Source organism: Mobula birostris, chromosome 6 (assembly GCF_030028105.1).
Source record: "Mobula birostris isolate sMobBir1 chromosome 6, sMobBir1.hap1, whole genome shotgun sequence".
Lineage (NCBI taxonomy): Eukaryota > Metazoa > Chordata > Chondrichthyes > Myliobatiformes > Myliobatidae > Mobula > Mobula birostris.
The window spans coordinates 80,620,536-80,644,591 of record NC_092375.1 but is presented as its reverse complement, the minus strand read 5'-3'; the positions used below and the strand labels follow the sequence as shown (position 1 = coordinate 80,644,591).

The following is a 24,056-nucleotide window of genomic DNA, read 5'->3' as shown; positions in this document are numbered from 1 at the left end:
GCCTGCTAAAAAAAATCACTGTCATGACGGCGCCCCGATGACTCCACTCAGAGTTAAGGGCTTTCTTCTTCTTCATCATACTTTCATGATATAATTTGCTATATTAGAGACAAACTGGGGTATGAAGTCAGTGTATCCAACCTCTGGATCCAAAAAATGTAATGTACCTTTTCAATTAAATTCATCTCCTTAATAATGTCATCACTTTGGAATGCCGTACATCTTATAGGAAAGGCACCGAAACAAATAAAATTAAGATTAACTACCTGCAAGATAATAGCCCTTAAGAAGGGTTCAAACATGAGAATACCCTCAGGAGGACTGACAGTTGTGATGGCAATAACAATGCCTGTAGAGATATTCACTGTCTCGGTAAAGCAGCCAACATAATCAAAGACCACCCCATCCCCACCGACCCAAGACACAATCTCTTCTCTTCCCACCAGGCAAAAGTGACAGGTTGCACCTGAACCCAGGAACTAATTAATATTCTCAGGGACATGTTTGTTAGAGCTGTCTGGGAGGGTTTAAACTAATGTGGCAGGGGGAACCAGAATGAAGGGACTCAGGACAGGGCAGATGGTAAAAAAGCAAAGATAGCGTGCAGTCAGACTGTCTGGAAGGGCAGGCAAATGATAGGACATAAATGCAGCCAGCAGGGTGAGTATCAGTGCATTAGGGATGCAGATTCAAAAAGGGTAGCAAATACAGTACTCAAAGTGCTATATCTCAATGCACGGAATATAAGAAAAAAGGTGGATGATCTTGTTGCACTATTACAGATTGTCAGGTATGATGTTATGGCCATCACTGAATCGAAGCTGAAGGATGGTTGCAATTGGGAGCTAAATATCCAAGGTTACACGTTGTATCGGAGGGATAGGAAGATAGGCAAAGGAGGTGGCGTGGCTCTATTGGTAAAGAGTGGCATCAAATCAGTAGAAGGATGTGACATAGGATTGGAAGAAATTGAATCCTTGTGGGTTGAATTAAGAAACTGCAAGGGTAAAAGGACACTGATGGCAGTAATATACAGACCTCCCAAAAGTAGCTGGGACTTATACTTTATTGTCTGTCTTCATTGCACTTTCTCTGCAACTGCAACACTACATTATGCATTTTGCTATTGCTTTTCCTTTGTAACATCTTGATGTACCGATCTAATGAAATGACCTGTATTGAACCCAAAGTTTTTCACTGTACATCAGCACACTTGACAATAATAAACCAATTTATCAACAGAACAGACTGACAAAATCGGTGTCCCAAGAACAACATAGTGCCACTGGTTAATCAGCTGGCAAAAAGAGAAGCACAGAACAGGAGGACCAAACATTGGAAAGCTACTATCTTCAATTACAAACCTACTTATTGTAAATTTTGAAATGGTTAATTAGATTCACCAATCTACAATGAAGGGGCTTTGATTGAAATCACAAAGGACTGAAATATATATTGTCTCTGTAAAATAATGAAGTGACTATCCTAATAAAGTGTTGGCGCGTGGCCAAGTGGTTAAGGTGTTCGTCTAGTGATCAGAAGGTCGCTAGTTCGAGCCCTGGCTGAGGCAGCGTGTTGTGTCCTTGAGCAAGGCACTTAATCACACATTGCTCTGTGACGACACTGGTGCCAAGCTATATGGGTCCTAATGCCCTTCCTTTGGACAACATCGGTGGCGTGGAGAGGGGAGACTTGCAGCAAGGGCAACTGTCGGTCTGCCATACAACCTGCCCAGGTCTGCGCCCTGGAAACCTTCCAAGTCGCAAATCCATGGTCTCACGAGACTAACGGATGCCTATATCCTAATAAAACTCAAGGTGTTCTGAGGTTTAAATCATGATGAATTCAATGTGATCACAGAGGATACCTGGCGTCTATGGGAGATACCTTGGTAAAATGCCTATTCTTTCAAGGGAAGCAATGAGTGAAAATTTACAAAAGAGGAATCTTCATGGAAAAATGATTTTTAAAGGACTCTGCATTCCTCATATTAAATTATTTTGGGTAGTGGCCAGAAAAAAAATGTTGAAAATGTTAGATGAAATTTTGCTAAGTTAACTTCAGTCTCTGCTCTGTGCCAGTAATGTATGAATTTATGTTACATTCACACTGCCTGGCGCAGCCTGCCTGTGATATTTTCTTTCAAAAAATTAAGAAATCTTCTCTTTCTCTCCTTGGTTAATGTAGTGATCCAAGTTTCGAGATATACAAAATATATTGAGTGTTTGCCTCAAAAAACATCACAAAGGTGTTTAATCAAACTGAGTCATAACCTTTCAATCCACTGTAATTTAGTCATTGAAGGTGCTAATTAGATACCATGTGGTTGGCAAGTCAAAATAAGACTTTGCCTGAAGGGTATATGAAGGTTGATACTTGTGATGGCAGAGCAAAGTGAATTTTTTAACAGAATAAGCTGAGAACAAAATGAAGTAATTTAAATAGAAATATGCTGGGTGTGCAATTTAAGCATACAAAGAGGAGAAAGAGGAGGTAAGTAAACCAAGGAAACTGAGCAAGTGTCAATTATTTAGCCATCATTTTATACTTGTAGATTATTGAGCTACTATATTTTAAAAAAGCATTAATTATAAATAAAAAACAAAGATTAATAAAATGGATAAAAATTAAGTAATTACAGATGTTAACAACCGGTAAAATTGGTGACATAAACAAAAGTATTTGGAAAAGATCAAACTAACCAATCATAGCTATATAATGTAACACACATCAAAGTTGCTGGTGAACGCAGCAGGCCAGGCAGCAACTTTGATGTGTGTTGCTTGAATTTCCAGCATCTGCAGAATTCCTGTTGTTTATAGCTATATAATGAATCAATTGGTGGATTGAAAATAAATACACCAAGAGAGGTTACAGAAAAATTGGGCATAAGATGGTGCCAAAGAACTCTGATTCACAGGAAGTAGTAAATTGTATTTTCCAGGGATCAGTCTAGAGCCAGAGCTTTACTTGTTGTATATCAAAGCACTCACATGGATCAGTTGGAGAAAAAAGTGCACAAATATCTGGATGAGTTAGATGGATTGCATGGAAGAAAGCAAAAGTTTTACAAAATGACCACAGGTAAATTTAATGATTGGACAATATTATTGAAATTGTAATATCGTCCATTTTGAATACAAGAAAGACAGGGTTTAAATAAGTTCTTAATGTTCAGTGACTTGGAACTATGCCGATAAAATGTATGCATGCACAGAAATGGTACCAAAATCCAGAGAATAAAAAAACAAATAAGATATTTCAAAAGGGCTAATGGAATGTTCACCTTTCATACAAAGGGGTTAAAATACAGTGGGAGATTATTCAAGTTTATCTTGTGTAGATTTTCTTCAGAATCCGTCTTGACTACTCCTAGATATATATGTGTTATTGCAAAAAGGTGATGGATATATGAAATACAGCAGAAATTCTCAGTACAATGCAGATTTTTAAAGATAAAATTATGAACTAAGGTTGTATCAGCTTTTTTTGTGTTCCCTTGAGTTTAAAGGGCAAAAAGATGATTAAATTGAGGTATTCAAAATAACAAAGGGATTGGAAAAGGTGGAAGCAGATAAAACTATTTCCTCTTGTAGAGAAAATCCAGAATGAGAGGGAATAACCTGAAAAGATATTAACCTTTTACAATAAGGCAGAAAATGGGGAGTCAGTGGATATCGTAGAATTCAATTTCCAGAACGCATTCAGTAGGATGCCATATGAAAAGTTATTGCATAAATTTGTATTAAGGGAAATAAGTTGAATGCAAATTGCTTAAATGGCAGAAAGTGGGACATCTTCAGATTGGGATAACTAGTACAATGCCATGAGGATCAATGCTTGGGCTTCACCTATTTATACTCCATCTTTATAATTTATATGAATGAACCAGACATATTGCAGCAAGAACAGCTGAAGATATAAAGTTATACTGGACAATTGATTTGTGAGGAAGACACAGATTAAGTGAATAAAACATCTGCAGGTAGAATGAGAAATATGAGATTGTCCATTATACAAGGAAGACAGAAAAGTAAACTATTATTTAATTGGTTTGAGACCATTGCAAGATGGCACTGGCAATAAACAGTGACCTTTTGCTGGCTGCTGACAAAACTTCTAGATATACTTCTGAACTACTATTGTTGCACTCTGCAGCCTGTAATCTCCTTTTAAATAATGTACTTTTAAGCCGTCTTAATGAACTAGCGATTTTATGATATCATGAAGGACAAAGCTGACTCAACTTCCAGAAATGCAAGTACAGCAGTTTTAAGTGGACAAAGGTACATTACCATGGCTGGAAGAGAGGAAGGAGGGAAGGACTCCAAGCCAGACTAAAATGGAGAGGTGTAAAACTTCCTCTACCCAGTATTCTATTAGCAAATGTATTGCCACTGGAGAATAAGATAGAGGACATAAGGGCAAGATTGCTGTGTTGGAGGGTAATGAGGGATTGCTATGTTCCCTGTTTCATGGAGACATGGCCCACCTCAGACATGCTGGATATGTCAGTCAGACCCATGGGCTTCTCGATCCACCAAATGGACCAGACTGCTGATTTGAAGAGGGCAAAAGGTGGGGGTATGTGCTTCATGCTGAACTTTTCAAGGTGCTCAAATGTAGCAGTCTTGTCACACTCTTATTTTCCTGACCTGGAACATGAGTAAGTGCCATGCATTCTACTTAGTAAGGGTTCTCCTCTGTAATCCTGACTGCAGTTTACAGACAATCAAAGGCTAATGTTAAGCAAGCACTTGAGGTACTGAGTGCCAGGATTAGCAGAAAAGAAACAGCCTACCTCAATGCCTTTCAAATCATTGTCAGGGACTTCAATCAGGCTTGTTTGAAGAAATATCTGCTCAATTATCAGCAGCATGTTACCTGCAGCATCAGGAGTCCCAATACACGCAACTACTGTTATACTACCATAACGAATGCCTACCATTCCATCCCTAGACCAATTTTCAGAAAACGTGATCACCTGGCTCTCCTTCTCCTACCTCCATACAGGCAGGGACTAAAGAGCAAGGCTCCAGAAGTAAATATCACAAAGAGGTGGTCGCGGGAGGCAGAGAAGTAGCTACAGGACTGCTTCAAGTCAAAGTGGACTGGGCCAAGTTCAAGGATACATCAGAGGTTCCGAATGAAAACGCCACGGTTATTACGGACTTTATAAAGTGAGTTATGGTCGAGTGTGTCCACACAAAATCATTTAGAGTCTTCCCCAACCATAAGCCCTAGACGAAACAAGAGATCCACAATCCGCTGAGGGCTAATGATGACCAATAAAAATATAAGAGATCAGGTACGACCTCTGGAAAGCCATCTCACATGTGAAATGGCAATTCCAGACCAAATTGGAATCACATAAGTATGCTCAACAGCTTTAGCAGGGCTTGAATGGTATCACATCCTACAAAGTAAACCAAGTGACATATGTGACAACAAAGTTTCACTCCCAGATGAGCTCAATACCTTTTATACTTGCTCTGAGTGATACTCACCTTTATGAACTCCCACAGCCTTCGATGAGCCTGTGACTTCAGTCTCTGAGGCTGACGTCACAGCATCCTTCAGGATGGTGAACCCACAGAAAGCAGCTGGCCCGGATATGGTACCTTGCTGAGGACTGAAGGCATGTGCCAATCAACTGGCTAGAGTGTTCACTGATATCTCTAACCTCTCAATTTGACAACCTGTGGTACCCACCAGAGGTTGGTGATGAAACATATCCACTCCTGCCTGAGGAGCAACTTAGATCCACTCCAACTTGGCTACCATCACAACAGGTTTACAGCAGATGCCGTTTCATTGGCTCTTCACTCAACTCAGGATATAGGAGCAAATCAGCATATAGGAGGGACATTGAAAATCTGGCTGAATGGTGCCACAACAACCTTTCACTCAAAGTCCACAAAACCAAAAAGCTGATTATTGATGACAGGAGGAGGAAACTAAATGTCCATGAGCCAGTCCTAATCAAGAGATTAGAGATGGAGAGGGTCAGTACCTTTAAATTCCTCGACATTATAATTTCAAAGGATCTATCCTGGGCCAGCATGTAAGTGCCACTACAAAGAAGGCATGGCAGCGGCTCTACTGTCAGCTAAATCTTTGACAAACTTCTATAGATGTGAAGTGGACAGTATACTGACTGGTTGTATCACAGCCTGTTATGGAAACACCAGTACTCTTGAACAGAAAAACCTACAAAAAGTAGTGGATATAGCCCAATCCATCATGAGTAAAGCCCTCTCCACCACAGAACATATCTACAAGGAGCAATGATGCAGGAAAGCAGCATCCATTATCAAGGACCCCTACCATCCAGTCCATGCTCTCTTCTTGCTGCTGCAATCAGGAAGGAAGTACAGGAGCCACACCACCAGGTTCAGGAGCAGTTATTACCCTTCAAACATCAAGTTCTTGAAGCCAAGGGGATAAATTCACTCACCCCAAAATTGAACTGTTCCCACAACCTATGGACTCACTTTCAAGGACTCTTTATCTCATGTTCTTGATATTTATTGCTTGTCTATTTATTATTATTATTTTCCCCCCTTTTTGTTCTTGCATCATTTGGTATCTTTTGCTGGTTGTTTGTCTGACTTGTGTGCAATTTTTCATTGATTCTCTTGTTTTTCTTTGTATTTATTTTGAATGCCTTCAAGAAAATCCATCTCAAGGTAGTATATGGCGACATAAATATACCCTGATAATAAATTTACTTTGAACTTTGACTGTTACGTGCACATGATATCTTCAAATAAGCAACACAGTTAGCAATCAGGTATAGCAGGCAATTAGGGTAACATATGGGATAAAGACATTTATAGTAAAGGGGAAGTAGTACAAAAGTAACTTCAGTTTTGCTACACTGATACAGGACTTTGAGTGCAATATGAAGTTTTGGCCCACCTGCTGTCAAACAACAAATTTACAACATATATGATAGTGGAGACAATGTACAGAAGGAGCATAGATTGATTGCAGATATGAAGGAATTATTTTATGTGGAATGAGTTAGCAGATTCAGCTAATTTGGTGTTGGGATGCACAAGCGGCGTTTTTATTTAAAGAACGCCAGCAATTTTAAGAAACTTTAATAGGTGCCAAGAGGGTACTTCCTCCATTAGGGGAATCCAGAACTAGAAGGTGTAGCTTCAAAAAAAAGCTGCTGTCCATTCAAGACTGTTATATGGAGATACCTATTCTCTCAAAGAGATGTGAGTCCTTGAATTTCTCCATCTGAAACAACTAGAAAGGCTGAACTATTCATTAAGTACATTCAATGCTGAAACTACACACGCACACACAGACACTTAGCAGCCACTTTATTAGGCATCTCTTGTACCCAATACAGCAGCCACTGAGTGCATGTTTGTGGTCTTCGGCTGCTGCAGCTCATCCACTTCAAGGTTTGAACTTGTTCATTCATAAATGTTCTTCTGCATATCACTGTTGTTGTAATGCCTGGATATTTGAATTGCCGACACTTTCCGGTCAGCTTGAATTAGTCTGGGCATTCTCCTCTGGCCTTTCCCATTAACATGGTGTTTTCACCTACAGACTGTTGCTCATTGGATGTTTTGTGATAGTTGCACCATTCTCAGTAATCTCTAGAAACTGTTGTGCATGAAAATCCCAGGAGATCAGCAGTTTCTGAGATATTCAAACTACCTCACCTGGCACCAACAATCATTCCATGGTCAGAGTCACTTAGATCACATTTCTTCCCCATTCTGATGTTTGGTCAGGACAACAAAGCATGTCTGCATGCTTTTATGCAGTGATTGGCTGATTTGATATTTGCATTAACAAGCAGGTGTAAAGGTATACCTAATAAAGTGGCCACTGAGTGTAAATTACTAAAACTTCGTTGATTAAAAAATTCTCATTTTGGTTAATGAATCACGTTTGCTTCCACAGACAAAGTATTCAAGTTAGTCATGAATTAAAGTTCTGCAGTGCACAAAAGTAGTTGATAAAATTGAAAACTGTCAAATAGATTACTTACAGTTGATCTAAATCTCTCCTTCGTTTTCCTACTTCAAGGAGTTCTTTGAACAAGTATTCGGTTATCTTGTTCATTACCTTTTTATGTAACTGGACATTATTTTCTTTTATTCAATGCATTGTCATGTGCCTTGGTACCTTTTGCTACTTAGACACACTGTGAAAATTGTAGTTTATTCAGCATCTTAAATATCTTCAACTGAATGAGTATGTACTCTCTGACAGTATTAGTTCAATATGGAAAAACACTATGAATAAATTAGAAATGACTTACCAAAATCACACAACTTCAACATATCATTGTGGCTGATTAGAAGATTCTCTGGTTTTATATCTAAAACAGAATAAGTTCAGTCATTTCAAAAAACATGTAATTTGACCAGAATTTCTTAAAAATACCTACCAAAATGTGCAGGATTATTGTTGAATTAATTTGCCCTCCATTTTTTTGAATACACCAAAGTAATATGGCCCAAATTAAACACTTTAAAAAAATTTTTGATTTGAGTCAGGGTGCTTAGGTAATTACTGCACGAAGGAGGAATGTTGAAGTAACTCGCAAAGAAGCAGAAAATGCTGGAAACACTTAGCATATCAGGCAACATTCTTGAACAGAAACGTTATACTGAAACACTAAACTTTGCTAACAGTTCTTAAGAGCTTTGACATAGGTCCTGACTGGTATCAAATTTCAAACTAACTGAACAGACAGGACTGCAAAGACTGATCATATCTGGTCAATATCTGTTAATCGAGCACACAAAATAGTTTCTAACTGGGACCTGATTTTTGGTTTTAACCAATAAATTATTATGAATAATGAATAAATGCTTCTGAGTATGCACTTATAATATTTCACAAACAAGAGACCTACTGAAGGGTCTTGACTCAAAACTTCGACTGTACTCTTTTCTGTAGATGTTGCCTGGCCTGCTGAGTTCCTCCAGCATTTTGTGTGTGTGCACATATAAAATTTGTTACTTCATTGTAATTTAATTTTTGATTTAAAAAACAACTGTTTTAACAAGCACTAGAGCCTTTTTTTAAAAATTGCTTTAACATTTTGTCAACCTGGCATTTCACTTCAAAATGAATTCCAAATGGAGACATTCTCAATAGATTAAAGACTGCTGGCAATAATCTGAACATCAACTGTTTCTTTTCACAAAAATTGCAAGACTTGCTGAGTGTTCCCAGCATTTTTATTTCAGTTTTTATTTCAGATTATTACACCTGCAATTTCTTTGGTTTTCTCACATAGTTGTCCACAGAGCACAATGAGGAACAGGTGACCAAATACAATTTTAATTAAGTTCTATGCTATTCTCCCCAGCACTCATAACATCACGTAGATGATTACTGAAGCAGTAACTATATGGTTGAAAACTGCTCTGATTTCAAGTCAGGCAGAGGTTTATAATGGAAAGGAATATCTTTTATACTTAAAACAAAAGTTTACAATGACTTCTTCAATTTGAAATAGTTACCAAAACATACTCCGATCACTGGCTTCAAAGTGTCAGTTCAATATCTGACGTGGAAATAATTTGAGATTATGAAGGTAGCAGATTTAACCCCTATCTGTCCTCAAGATCATAATCAAATTCAGACATCAGTACAACTGGCCTTAAGGCCTGGGCTTGAGAAAGAGAAGTAAAATATCCCACAGGGATTCATTCTTGATTGATAGCTTTTGATTACAGCTGTAAACAGTTGGAGAAAATCAAGTTCTGCAGTGATCCTTTCTGCAACCCAGGACTGAAGGGTATCCAATGTTGTTCCTTTCTTTAAGTGCAACAGGGATAAATCCAGGAAATTAAAACTCGATGAGCCTCAATTCAGTGATAGGAATACTATTGGACAAGATTCTTAGGGATAGGATTCATTCACATTTGGAAAAAAAGTAACTGTGTGTGGAGCAGGTCATGTTTTACAAATGATAGCTTTTTTTGGGACTGTGACGATGATTAATGATGGTAAGGCAGTGGATGTTGTTCACATGGACTTCAATAAGGCATTTGACAAGGTCCCTCGTGATAGGCTATTTTTATGACATATATAAACATGACTTGTATGAAAATATAGTTGAGTTGATTAGTAAGTTTGCAGATGACATAAAAATTGAAGGAGTTGTGGATAATGAAGAATGTTGTTAAAGGATATGGCAGGATAGAAATCAGCAGCAGATATGGGTGGAGAAATAGAAGATGGATTTAATCTGAGCAAATGTGAGGTGCTGCACTTTTGGAGGTTATATGCAAGGGGAATGTACACATAAATGGCAGTGCCCTTAAGTGTACTCCTGAACAGAGGAATCTCTGAGTCAAAATCCACAGCTCCCTTAAAACAGCAACAGATTTAAGTAGGGTGATTAAGAAAGCATATGGCATGCTTGCCTTCACTGGCCAAGGCATTGAGTACAAGAGTCAAGAAGTCACGCTGCAGCTGTATAAACTGTAGTTACGTCACATTTGGAGTATAGTGTGTAATTTTGATCACCCTATTACAAGATATGAGGTCCTTGGAAAGGATGGAGAGGAGGTTCAACAGGACTGCATGGATTCGAGAGCTTTAGCTATAAGGAGAGGTTGTTCAAACTTGGATTGCTTTCTCTGAAGTATCAAAAACTGAAGGGAGACCTGACTGAAGTTTATAAAAGAGGCCTAGACAAGGAAGATAGAGTCTTCTTCCCAGAGTGGGAATTTTGAATACTATAGGGTCTGGTTTTAAGGTGAGGGGGAAAATTTAAAGTTTGTTTTATAAAGAGAGGGGTAAGTGCCTGCACGCACTGCCAGCGTAGCACGAGAAATAGACATAATAGTGACGTTTAAGAATCATTTAGACAGGCACAGAACATGCAGGGATTGAAGAAAAATGGACCACATGTAGGCAAGTGGATTAGTTTAATTTGGCACCATAGTTGGAAGACATGTTGTGGGTCAAATGGCCTGTTTCTGCACTGTAATGTTCTATGTTCTAATCCCACACTAAGATGAAAAATGTTTATCAACTCTTACCATGAGTAACACAAGGAATCACCACATGCACAAGGTACGAGATTACACAGGCAACAACAATCCACTTGAGTGAAATATTAAAGTGAAAAATGAAAAAACAGAATAAGAGTTCATTTCAAACTAAGATTAGCACCCCAGTAATTGTGTCTCTACACAACTATTCACTACTAGAAAAACTCCATGTGTCAACAAATGTTAAACATAAAATATTCTATTTTTAACCTGCATTAACTTGCATAACGAATAATAGTCTTGAAATGAAACAGATAGCTCTTAATAAATTATGTTTCGTCCATTACATTGATTCAGAGTAATTACAAATTCAACTGAAGAAAACAAAGTAAGCTATTGGCAAAATCGGTTACCATTTTGAGTTTTCCTCATAAGCAGCACAAAAGTCTGCGAATAAGAACAAAATTATGTTCTTTGCAGAAAGTATGTCATTGAACAAGATGAAAAAAATAGAGGATTATTGTTGAAACAAACATTTCCACAGCTATAACTATTCAAATAGTTACCTCGGTGAACAATATCATTCTTGTGGCACCAGTGAATTGCTTTGATTAGTTGATAGATATAGTTCCGCACTTTGTCAGGCTGAACACCATTTGGCATTTCTTCAAGTAATTCAAGCATATTCTAAAATCCAGAAAAAAATTTTCATTCTGTACCACTGAAGAATTTTACTTCATACAGAAGAGACAGAGTAGAGCAAATTTGATAAGAACATAAACCTGCATTTTAAAATTAAATATAGTGTAATAATCCCTATTTTTTAAATACTAAATATCAAGCATTAGCACAAAGGTCAGTTCATTATAACACATCCATCAAATTTAGCAAATTATCAGTGGTCAACAATTATGCCCTGCAATCACTATTACATGACACAACTACACATTCAAATTAAAATTCAAGCATTTTACTCAAAGATTGCATATAGTCCCATGAACTTACTCTAAACTTACACATAATGTTCTGCATTCACTCACTTGAAACTCTGAAACAGCTCAGCTCAAAATAAAACTCAAGTATTTTACTCAAAGATTGCATATTGTCCTGTTAACTTACTCTAAACTAACATACAATGTTCTACATTCATTCACCTGAAACTCTGAAATACCTCGGATCAACAACAGAGTAAATCATCACAACCAAGACTGGTCAAATTCTGATCTCTTACATATCCCCAATTTAAATCACATCACCAATGGAGGTTCTACATTCAGCTGCTTAGCTCAAAGCTCTGGAATTTTCTTTTTAAGACTCTCCATCTCTCACATAATATTATTTAAAACCTACCACCTTTAACTAAGTTTTGGTATTTTTGATTTTGGCTTGATAATACTTCAGTGGTTTCTGTGAATTTCTATCACCAGTTCTTACCTGTGGACACTTACAAATTTCTAGCAATTTTCTCTGATAGTGATTACATTCATTAATTCAGGTTCTTTTAACATTACAGCCCCCAGAAAATAGAAGCTCTTTAAGGTATCAGTTAGAGAAAAGTCAGAAATTCGCACTAGGACCACTTCATTTTTGGAGGTGACAGCTATGTCATGCAATGCAGTTACATATTGAGCAGCTGACGAAAACTTTCACACTCTAAGTGTTGAAGGAGGAGCGAGCTTTGCAACCAAGCAGGAAATCTCTACCTCGGAAAATGTTCTTGTAGCACTGACCTTCTCTACATATTCAAAGACTAAATATAGCTTTCCTCTTCTTCGAAAAGCCTCCTTAAGTTCAACAATATTTTCTTGCTTTAGAGTACGGAGCATTTTAAGCTCCCTCAATGTCGTCTCCTTAACTTCTTCATTTTCTGGGAATAAACACATTAAATATAATTAGATAGCTTACATAGTTTCCCTTCAAAATGTCAATAAAAAATCATGCTTACTATTTCCTTTAAATAAATGAAATTATAGACACTCCTTTAAAAAATTTGTTTGCCTAAGCATACAAAAAGAAACTTGTCCCTTCCTTTCTTTCATAATTGTACTTCTATTCCCTTCACTCACAGGCGAAAAGGAGTTGCAAGAAATTCGATTTCCCCAAAACAGCCAGAATAATGGGCCTAATATGCTTTCTTGAATCTACCCACGATATGAAAAGAAGATTAATCCTCATGCAGCCATGAGGTCTGGGTTCTTCCTCCTGCCAAAACTGATTTTTTTTTCATTGACTGAATTTTAATTTTGACAGTTGAACCTGACTAACAAATTAGTTCCTCTAAGCGTTATCCATCCAGAATTACACGAACCCTGGAACATAGTAAAGACTGAGTAAAATGCATTGACTGAATTAGCTGTCAAAAAACAACTAAGTTTCTTCACCTTTAAGGTTCATAATATTAACATAAGATTTTATTAGTGGCCCCCATTAGATAAAGCTGACCATTACTAAAAAAGAGTACAAAAAACCCTTGGTGGGTGCCAAATTAATAGATTTTCCGGACTAGTGACTGTTATTAATAGTAACTCTACTACATAACTTCAAGTCACATTTTTGAACATATGTATTACAGGTAGAGAAATAAACCTTTTCATGAACCTGATAAATTCAAAGGACTAAGGGAATTGGTGAATGCAGAAACCAGGGCCAGGAAAGTCAGAAAGAAGTCCACAAAACTTCTCCTTGAGGGCCATATATCTAACTATCAGGCCTTCTAAATGGTTAAATATTGGATTTGATCATTTACAGTTTTACAGAATTTAGCAAAATTTTAAATTTTTCCTTCAACTGTTGTGATAATAATTTTATTATCAGAAGATTCGAGCAGCTCTTCAATCTTTATTACATTATTGACTTTAAGAATTCTGTCAAAACCAGTTAATGACTCTATTTAAATATCCATATCAAAAACTTAACACTAAAAAAAGAAAATAGGAGCAGGAATGGATTAGTAGGTGTTTCAAGCTAATCCACCATTTACTCTGATCATTATTGATCTATGCTGCCCTCCTCATCTGTGCCATTTCTACATGCTCCTCAATCTACCAAGCATTTATAGTCTCCACTTTGCTTCCACCACTCACTGGAGTAGAGAATTCAAGAGTTTCATCACCACCTGTGAATATTTTTATGCAGCTCAGTTTTAAGTGACCAGCCTCTTATGTTGTAGTTACGTTCCCCCTTTGTTTGAGACTCTCACTAGTGAAAACATCGATCTTATAAGGTCCCCTTAGGATTTATACGTATTAACATGATCATCCATCGTTCTTCTGAACTACAAGGAATACAGGCCTGAACTACTTAAAATTTCTATTGCTATGACAATTCTAGCAATTAGGACCGGATTTCTAGAGAATTCTAGCAAATTCTCCTTTGTACTGCCTCCAAAGTTCCTTCTTTTTTTTAGGTAAAGGGGCCAAAACTGTATTCCAGTATTCCTCACCAATGCTCTGCACCATTGTTTCAAAATCTCTACTTTTAAACTCCAATCTTTCTGTAAGGTAGATTAAATGCCTTTTGCCTTCTAAACTACTTGTTGAACCTGATGAAGGGTCTCGGCCCAAGATGTTCATTATACTCTTTTCCATAGATGCTGCCTGGCCTGCTAAGGTCCTCCAGCATTGTGTGTGTGTTGTTGAATTTGCCTGCCAGCATTTTGTAATGCATGCACTGGAACACCTCGATCCTCTTTACATCACTTATTTGCTGTCTTTCTTCATTTAGATAATAAGTCACTTTTTGATTCCAAATACTGAAGCACAACTTCACACAATCCCACAATGAATTTCGTTTGCCAATCTTTAGCACACTCACTCAATCTTTCTATAATCCATTTGCAGAATCCTGGTATCCTTAGCACAATATTTCCATAACATTGACAAACTTGGAAACCTACAAGTCATTAATAAATAGTGAATGATTGCAGACCGAGAACTAATACCTGTGGTACTCTACTAGTTATCTCCTTCCAGCTGCAAAGAATCCATTTATTCCAACCCTCTCTTTTCTATAAGATAGCTAGCTTTTAATCAATGCTAACACATGTCCTCCGATACCGTGCGTCTCTAATTTGTGCCCTCAGCCTCCTAGGTGGCATCTTGTCAAATGCTTTTCGGAAATCGAAATACACTTTTAACTCTTTAAAGAATTCAAGCAAATTTGTCAAATGTGACATGCTTTTCAAAAAACAATGTTAACTAGGTTTTAATTATATTCAGCCTTTCTAAATGATGAGTTATTTCCTCTTTGATTATTGACTCTAGCATCTTTCCAACAATAGATGTTAAATTAACTGGCTTGAAGGTCCCTGCCTTCTCCCTTTCTCTTTTTTTTAAGAATAATAGGGTCACACTGGCTGTTTTCCAATCTCCTGGTACCATTTGGAATTTAGCCAGTTATGAAAAATTTCAACCACTATCTCTGCAGCCTCTTCCTTGAATTCTAGCACATAGTCTATTCCATCTGGCAACTTCCCCAGCTTTATCCCACTGAGTTTCTCCAAAAATGTTATCTATTGTAGATGGGCATTTGGTGAGTTCTTCTATGTTATTTGAAATTAGCCTTTTTGATAATTTGGGGATATTGGCGCTGTCTTCCAGAGTGAACACTGATGAAAAAAATTAACATAGCTTCCATTTCTTTCTTTCCTGTTATTAATTCACCGGCTTCATTCCTTACAAGCTTCAATTGCAAATGTGTGTCACACTTGCTCTACCGATCTGTCTGTAAGCAACACACTCAAAATGGTGGAGGAACTCAGCAGGCCAGGTCGCATCTATGGAAAAAAGTACAGTCAACTCATCTTTTTTTTCCTCTCCAGTTCTGCTGAAGGGTCTTGGCCCGAAAAGTCAACTGTACTTTGGGTCAGAAGAGGCATTGGCTCTTGGGTAAGTTTTTGTTAAGTTTACCTTTTTTCTTACTGTGTCAGGAAGACTTGGTGTAATTTAAATGACCACCGTGTGTTCTTCATGCCGGATGTTGGAGTCCTGGGAGATCCAGAGTCTCTCAGGGACTACATCTGCGTGAAGTGCATCCAGTTGCAGCTCCTTGAAGGCCATGTTAGGGATCTGGAACGGCAACTGGATGACCTTCGGCTTGTATGGGAGAGTGAGGAGATCATTGATTGGAGTTACATGGAAGTAGTCACGCTTAAGTTGCAGAAGGTGAATAGCTGGATGACTGTCAGGAGAAGGAACAGGAAGGCAAGTAGGCAGTTAGTGCAGAGCATCCCTGTGGCTGTTCCCCTCAATAATGAGTATACTGTTTTGTATACTGTAATGGGGGGATGACCTCTCAGGGGAATGCCACGGAGCCCAGGTTACTGGCACTGAGCATGGGTCCATGTTGTAGCAGGCAAAGAAGGAGAAGAGGGGAGTGGTAGCGACTGGGGACTCAGTAGTCAGAGGAACAGACAGCAGATTCTGTGGACATGAACCATACACCTGGATGGTTTATTGCCTCCAAGGTGCCAGGGTCAAGAACCCCTCGATAGCATTGTGGAGAGGGAGGGAGAGCGGCTGGATGTCTTGATACACACTGGTACCGATGATGTAGGAAGGAAAAGCAATGAGGTCCTGAAAAGAGAATTTAGAGAGCTAGGCTAGAAAGCTGAGAAGTAGGACCTCCAGGTAGTAATACCTGTTCCACGCACCAGTGAGGATAAAAACAGGCTGGTTTGGCAGATAAGTGTGTAGCTGAGAAGCTGGTGCTTTGGACAGGGTTTCAGGTTCTCGGATCATTGGGATGTCTTACGGGGGAGTTATGACCTGTACAAAAGGGACAGGTTGCACTTGAACCCAAGGGACAGGTTGCACTTGAACCCGAGGGACAAATATTCTCACAGGCAAGTTTGTTAGAATGGTTGGTGAGAATTTAAACTAATTTGGCAGGGGGATGGGAAATGGAATGAAAGGATTCAGGATAGGACGGATGGTACAAAAACAAAGATATTGTGCAGTCAGACTGTCAGTAGGAGCAGGCAGATGATAAAACAAAATTGTAGTCAGCAGGGTGAGTATCATTGCATTAAGGATGCAGAATCAAAAAGGGTAGCAAATACAGTACTCAAAGTATTATATCTCAGCACATGGAATATAAGAAATAAGGTGGATGATCTTATTGCACTTTTACAGATTGTCAGGTATGATGTTGTGGCCATCACTGAATCGTGACTGAAGGATGGCTGTAGTAGGGAGATGAATATCCAAGGTTACACAGCGTATCAGAGGGATAGGAAGACAGGAAGAGGGGGTAGCATGGCTCTGCTGCTTAAAAATGGCATGAAATCATTAGGAAAATATGACATATATCAGAAGATGTTGAATTCTTGTGGGTTGAGTTAAGAAACTGCAAGGGCAAAAGGACCCTGATAGCAATTATATACAGGCCTTCAAACAGTAGCAGGGATGTGGACAACAGATGGCAATGGAAATAGAAAAAGGTGCGTTAAAAGGGCAATGTTATGACAGTCATGGGGGATTTTAATATGCAGGTACAAACCCCACTTCCAGAAAAGTTGGGATATTTTCCAAAATGCAATAAAAACAAAACTCTGTGATATGTTAATTCACGTGAACCTTTATTTAACTGACAAAAGTACAAAGAAAAGATTTTCAATAGTTTTACTGACCAACTTAATTGTATTTTGTAAATATACACAAACTTAGAATTTGATGGCTGCAACACACTCAACAAAAGTTGGGACAGAGTTAAAATAAGATTGAAAAGTGCACAGAATATTCAAGTAACACCGGTTTGGAAGACTCCACATTAAGCAGGCTAATTGGTAGCAGGTGAGGTATCATGGTTGGGTATAAAAGTAGCGTCCATCAAAGGCTCAGTTTTTGCAAGCAAGGATGGGTCATGGCTCACCCCTTTGCACCAAAATTCATGAGAAAATTGTTAGTCAGTTCAAAAGGAACATTTTTCAACACAAGATTGCAGAGAATTTAGGTCTTTCAACATCTACAGTACATAATATTGTGAAAAGATTCAGAGAATTCAGAGACATCTCAGTGCGTAAAGGGCAAGGTCAGAAACCACTGTTGAATGCGCGTGATCTTCGAGCCCTCAGGAAGCACTGCCTAAGAAACCGTCATGCTACTGTGACAATTATAGCTACCTGGGCTCGGGAGTACTTTGGAAAACCATTGTCACTCAACACAGTCCATTGCTGCATCCAGAAATGCAACTTGAAACTGTATTACGCAAGGAGGAAGCCATACATCAACTCTAAGCAGAAACGCTGCTGAGTTCTCTGGGCTCGAGCTCATCTCAGATTGACTGAAAGACTGTGGAACCGTGTGCTGTGGTCAGATGAGTCCACATTTCAGCTGGTTTTCGGAAAAAACGGGCGTCAAGTTCTCCGTGCCAAAGATGAAAACGACCATCCAGATTGTTATCAGCGAAAGGTGCAAAAGCCAGCATCTGTGATGGTATGGGGGTGCATCAGTGCCCACGGCATGGGTGAGTTGCATGTATGTGAAGGTACCATTGACTCTGAGGCGTATATTAAGATTTTAGAGAGACATATGTTGCCATCAAGGCGACGTCTCTTCCCGGGATGTCCATGCTTATTTCAGCAGGACAATACCAGACCACATTCTGCATGGGCTACAACAGCGTGGATTTGTAGACACAGAGTGCGTGTGCTTGACTGACCTGCTGCCAGTCCAGATCTATCCCCTATTGAAAATGTATGGCGCATCACGAAGAGGAGAATCAGACAATGGAGACCACGGACTGTTGAGCAGCTGAAGTCTTATATCAAGCAAGAATGGACAAAATTTCCAATTGCAAATCTACTACAATTAGTATCCTCAGTTCCAAAACGATTAAGAAGTGTTATTAAAAGGAAAGGTGGTGTAACACAATGGTAAACATGCCTCTGTCCCAACTTTTGTTGCGTGTGTTGCAGCCATCAAATTCTAAATTTGTGTATGTTTACAAAATACAATTAAGTTGGCCAGTAAAACTATTGAAAATCTTTTCTTTGTACTTTTGTCAGTCAAATAAAGGTTCACATGAATTAACATATCACAGATTTTTGTTTTTATTGCATTTTGGAAAATATCCCAACTTTTCTGGTGTTACGTACCCCGTAACTGTGTTGCCAAACCAGCAGAAATGGAACACTCGTTGGAGTCTGGATTACTAGGAACGAATAAAGTTTTATTAAAGAAACAAATAATACAGTACTCTAATCGTAAGGATATAAATGTAACAGGTTAGCAATGATAATACACACCTACACACAGAACTAGGGTAATAGGAATCAACCAAGCTCTATCGCAGTCTAGGGGTAAAATGATCTGTCTTAAGTGACGCAGAGTTCAGTTCAGTTTAGTGCAGTTCGCAGTAATCGCTGTTGTACCATTGGGGAGAGAGAGAGAGGGAGGGGGATGCAGTTTGGTTCAAGCAGACCTTTGATGTCTTTGCAGTTGGTTTCGGGCAGACCCTTTTTGATGTCTTCTGTCCTGCTGTGGTCACCGACTGTGACCCCTCCGTTCTGGATACGATCGTTCTTCCGCGGTGAACCTGGCACCCAGGCAAGGGCGGACACACACACCAGGTTCCCACCGATCGTACCTTTACACCCTGTGAGCCTATGGTCGGTTCCCGCGAACCGGACCTCCAAACTCCCACCACTTGTGGGGGCACACTGCTCTTTCCAGGGTCTCGTTGTCTCCCGTGCCTTAGCGAACCTGCTCTTTTTATCCCCCTGCTGGGGTATCACCTATCCATCAAACTTCAAACAGTTCAGGTTCAAAGCAACCAGTCTGTCAATATTCTGAATTGCGTTTCTTTTCCGTTAATCCCTCTCTCCTCTCTTATTAGCATTTTGAATGTTTCTCCATTGTCTCTCTTATCTCTCTCATTAGCATCAATCGTCCAATAGCTTGGTTTGGCGTCACACTGGAAATGGGGTTTGTAGATTGGGAAAACCAGGTTGGTAACAGATCCCAAGACAGCGAATTTGTTGAATGCCTATAAGATGGCATTTTAGAGCAGTTCGTCGTTTAGCCTACTAGGGGATCAGCTATACTCGATTGGGTGTTGTAATGAATTAGTAGCAATTAGGGAGCTTAAGGTAAAGGAGCTGTTAGGAGACAGTGATCACAATATGATTGAGTTCAACTTGAAATGTCGTAGGGAAAAAGCAAGTCTGACATGGCAGCATTTCAGTGGAGTAAAGGAAATTACAGTGGCATGAGAGGAGTTGGCCAAAGTAAATCAGAAGGAGATGCTGGCCAGAATGACAGCAGAGCAGCAATGGTGTGAATTTCTGGGAAAAATGAGGAAGGTGCAGGATAGATATATTCTAAGAAGGAAGAGATACTCAAATGGCAAAATAATACAACCGTGCCTGACAAGGAAAGTCAAAGCTAATGCAAAAGCAAAAGAGAGGGCATACAACAACAAACATTAGCACCAAGTTAGAGAATTGGGAAGCCTACAGAAAACAACTAAAAGAACTATTAGGAGGGAAAAGATAAAATATGAAAGCAAGCTGGCAGACAATAGCAAGGTGGATAAAAAAAGCCTTTTCTAGTATATTAAAACTAAAAGAGAAGTGAGAGTGAATATAGGACCACTAGAAAATGAGGCTGAGAAATAATAATGGGGACACGGAGATGGCAAATGAACTAAATGAGTATTTTGCATCAGTCTTCACTGTGAAAGACACTTGCAGTGTGGCAAATGTTCAAGGGTGTGAGGGAAGAGGAGTGAGTGCAGTTACTATCACAAAGCAGGAGGTGCACAAAAAGCTGAAAGACCTTAGAATATTTAAGTCACCCAGACCAGATGAACTGCACTTTAGGGTTTTGAAAGAAGTAGTGGTAGGGATTGTGGAGATGGTGGAGGCATTATTAATGATGTTTCACAAATCACTGGACTCTGGCATGGTCCCGGAGGACTGAAAAATTGCAAATGTCACTCCACTCTAAGAAAGGAGGAAGTCAGCAGAAAGGAAATTATAGACCAGTTAGCCTGACCTCAGTGGTTGGGGAAGATGTTGGAGTCAATTGAGTTTATAGAGTACTTGGTGACACAAGACAAGATTAAAGTCAGCATGGTTTCCTTCAAGGAAATTCTTGTCTAACGAACCTGTTGGAATTCTTTGAGGAGATTACAAGTAGGATAGATAAAAGGGATATAGTGGATGTTGTGTATTTGGACTTTCAGAAGGCCTTTAACAAGGCACTACACATGAGGCTGCTTACCAAGTTAAGAGCCCATGGTATTACAGAAAAGTTACTAGCATGGTTAGAACATTAGCTAATTGGCAGAAGACAGCATGTGGGAATAAAAGGATCCTTTTCTGGTTGGCTGCCAGTGACTAGTGGTGTTCCACAGGGCTTGCTGTTCAGACTGCTTTTTTTTATGCTGTATATCAATGATTAGACAATGGAATAGAGGGTTTTGCTGCCAAGTTTGCAGATAATATGAAGATTGGTGGAGGGGCAGGTAGCGCTGAAGAAACAGGAAGGCTGCAGAAGGACAAGACAGATTAGGAGAAAGGGCAAGAAAGTGGGAAATCAAATACAACGTTGGAAAATGCATAGTCATGCACTTTGGTAGGAGAAATACAGATTTCCCCCGCCATCCGAAGGTAGAGCGTTCCTATGAAACGGTCCGTAAACCGGAATGTCGTAAAGCGAAGAAGCAATTACCATTTATTTATATGGGAAAAATTTATGAGCATTCGCAGACCCAAAAATAACCTATCAAATCATGCCAAATAACATATAAAACCTAAAATAACAGTAACATATAGTAAAAGCAGGAATGATATGATAAATGCACAGCCTATATAAAGTAGAAATACTTCTCTACAATCATTGCCTGCACTGTTCTCCGTAGCGAAAATCTCACGCAAGCACTCTCAGCAAAAACATGGCGCAGGCGCTCTCGGCAAAAACACACTCTCTAGTAACCTTTAAGCTATGAAGCTGCCAAATCATACCAAATAATGCATAAAAATACACAGCCCATATAAAGTAGAACTAATGTATGTACAGTGTAGTATCACTTACTGGAATCAGGAAGACAGCGAGCACACTGATGATGGTGTGTTAGGCTGAGTCATCAGAGGTTGGGGTGGTGCAGTAGCCCCCAACCTCCCGGCAGCGAACCGATACCGATCCGCGAAGCATGCAGGGGTACAGCTGTGGCCGGGACGCACCCAGCACATCTTTAAGAATAAAGCTGAAATAAACAAGCTAATTAATTAGGTGCCACCCGGCACGTAAATGTCGGCCCAGATCAGAGGCGACGCAATCGGCAATAGCTTATGATCTGGGCTGACATTTACGTGCCAGGCGACACCTAATTAATTAGCTTGTTTATTTCGGCTTTTTTCTTAAAGATGTGCTGGGTGCCTCCCGACTACCGTTGCATTCTCTGCAAATCGGAATCTGTCCGCGGCCCGGGGGTTGGGGTGGTGGGACACTGTGGTGTTGTCTGTTTCCATCAGGGCAGGCAGGTCATCTTCTTGTATGTCTGCCTGCCTCGATGTCGAAGGTCGAGGTTCGTCATCTGCTGTGGCTGATTGGAAGGCTTGAAAAACGACAGTATGCTTGACTGCTAGCCTCGTGCATTTTTCTATCATATAGTTCTTTGTAAGCACTCAAACCATCTTGCAAATATGCCCTAAACCAACATACCCTTTCAAAATTAAAAGCGTACTTTTCTGCAATCATTGCAGCCAAAATCTCACGCAGTTGCTTCACGTTCAGTTCCTGGACGACTTCACTTTCTGTCCGTTCGGTACTGCATTGGGTTTCGATTTCTTTCCTCTTACAATTGCATCAGCTCTTCATCTATCAGTTCTTGGACATGAGATGCCAAAACCACTTCAACATCATCTTCGTCAGCTTCCACAAGGCAAACTCACTTTGTCCTTACTTCGTTCACCACCATCGAAACGCTTAATTATGTCTAGTGTAACACCCTTACAAGCTCTTTTAAGCTCTTCCGATACCTTAGAACTCATCTTGCAAACGGATGCTCACAGGCACGTGCTTAAGCAATGCCGGCTAGAATACCATTCCGAGTCCGGGGGAGGAGCAGCTGCTCGGGGTGCGCGCTTTTTCTCACGCGCTGCCTTTTTTCGTAACAGTGAAAACACCTTCTGTTAGCGAAAACAGGTAACTAATGTAGGTCTTTCGTAACAGTGAGGTTTCGTAAAGCGAACGTTTGAAAAGCAGGGGACACCTGTAAATGTGCAGACTAAATGGAGAGAAAATCCCAAAAATCTGAGATGCAAAGGGATTTAGGAGTCCTTTTGCAGAGCAACCTAAAGGTTAATTTGCAGGTTGAGTCGGTGGTGAGGAAGGCAAATGCAATATTAGCATTCAAGAGGTCTAGAATACAAGAACAGGGATGTGATACTCAGGATTTATAACACACTGGTGAGGCCTCACCTTAAGTATTGTGAACAGTTTTGAGCTCCTCATCTAAGAAAAGATATGCTGGCATTGGAGAGGGTTCAGAGGAGGTTCACAAGGATGATTCTAGGAATGAAAGGGTTATCATACCCTCTGGGCCTGTCTTCGTTGGAACTCAGAAGGATGGGGTGGGGGGGGAGATCTCATTGAAACCTTTCCAATGTTGAAAGGCCTAGACAGAGTAGACGTGGAAAGGATTTTTCCCATGGTGTGGGAGTCTAGGACAAGAGGTCACAGCCTCAGGATACAAGGGCATCCATTTAAAACAAAGATGCAGAGAAATTTCTATAGCCAGAGAGTGGTGAATTTGTGGAATTTGTTACCACAAGCAGCTGTGGAGGCCAGGCCATTGGGTGTATTTAAGGCGGAGATGGATAGGTTCTTGATTGGCTACGGCATCAAAGGTTAAGGTAAGAAGACCTGGGAGATGGACTGAGGAGGAGGAAAAAAAAGGATCAGACATGATTGAATAGCAGAGTTGACTCAATAGGCCAAATGGCCTAATCCTGCTCCTATCTTATGGGCTTCTGGTCTTATAATTGTTCTCATTTAAATTGATGACACTTGTTACAGCCCTAGGAGTTCAATTCAAACTGCATTTGGAGTTCTATCATATTAT

At 39.5% G+C, this 24,056-nt stretch overlaps 1 protein-coding gene across 2 annotated transcripts in view; it reads right to left on the bottom strand.

The window, feature by feature from the left end:
* Positions 1-24,056, bottom strand: part of cdkl5 (cyclin dependent kinase like 5) — a 208,105-nt gene that overhangs the window by 57,466 nt on the left and 126,583 nt on the right. For both annotated transcript variants that reach the window (XM_072260723.1, XM_072260724.1), the window contains exons 5-7: positions 12,719-12,855; positions 11,555-11,675; positions 8,294-8,353 (exon numbers count right to left, since the gene is read on the bottom strand). In XM_072260723.1, the coding sequence (XP_072116824.1) occupies positions 8,294-8,353; positions 11,555-11,675; positions 12,719-12,855 (318 nt within the window). The remainder of the gene's footprint in view (positions 1-8,293; positions 8,354-11,554; positions 11,676-12,718; positions 12,856-24,056) is intronic.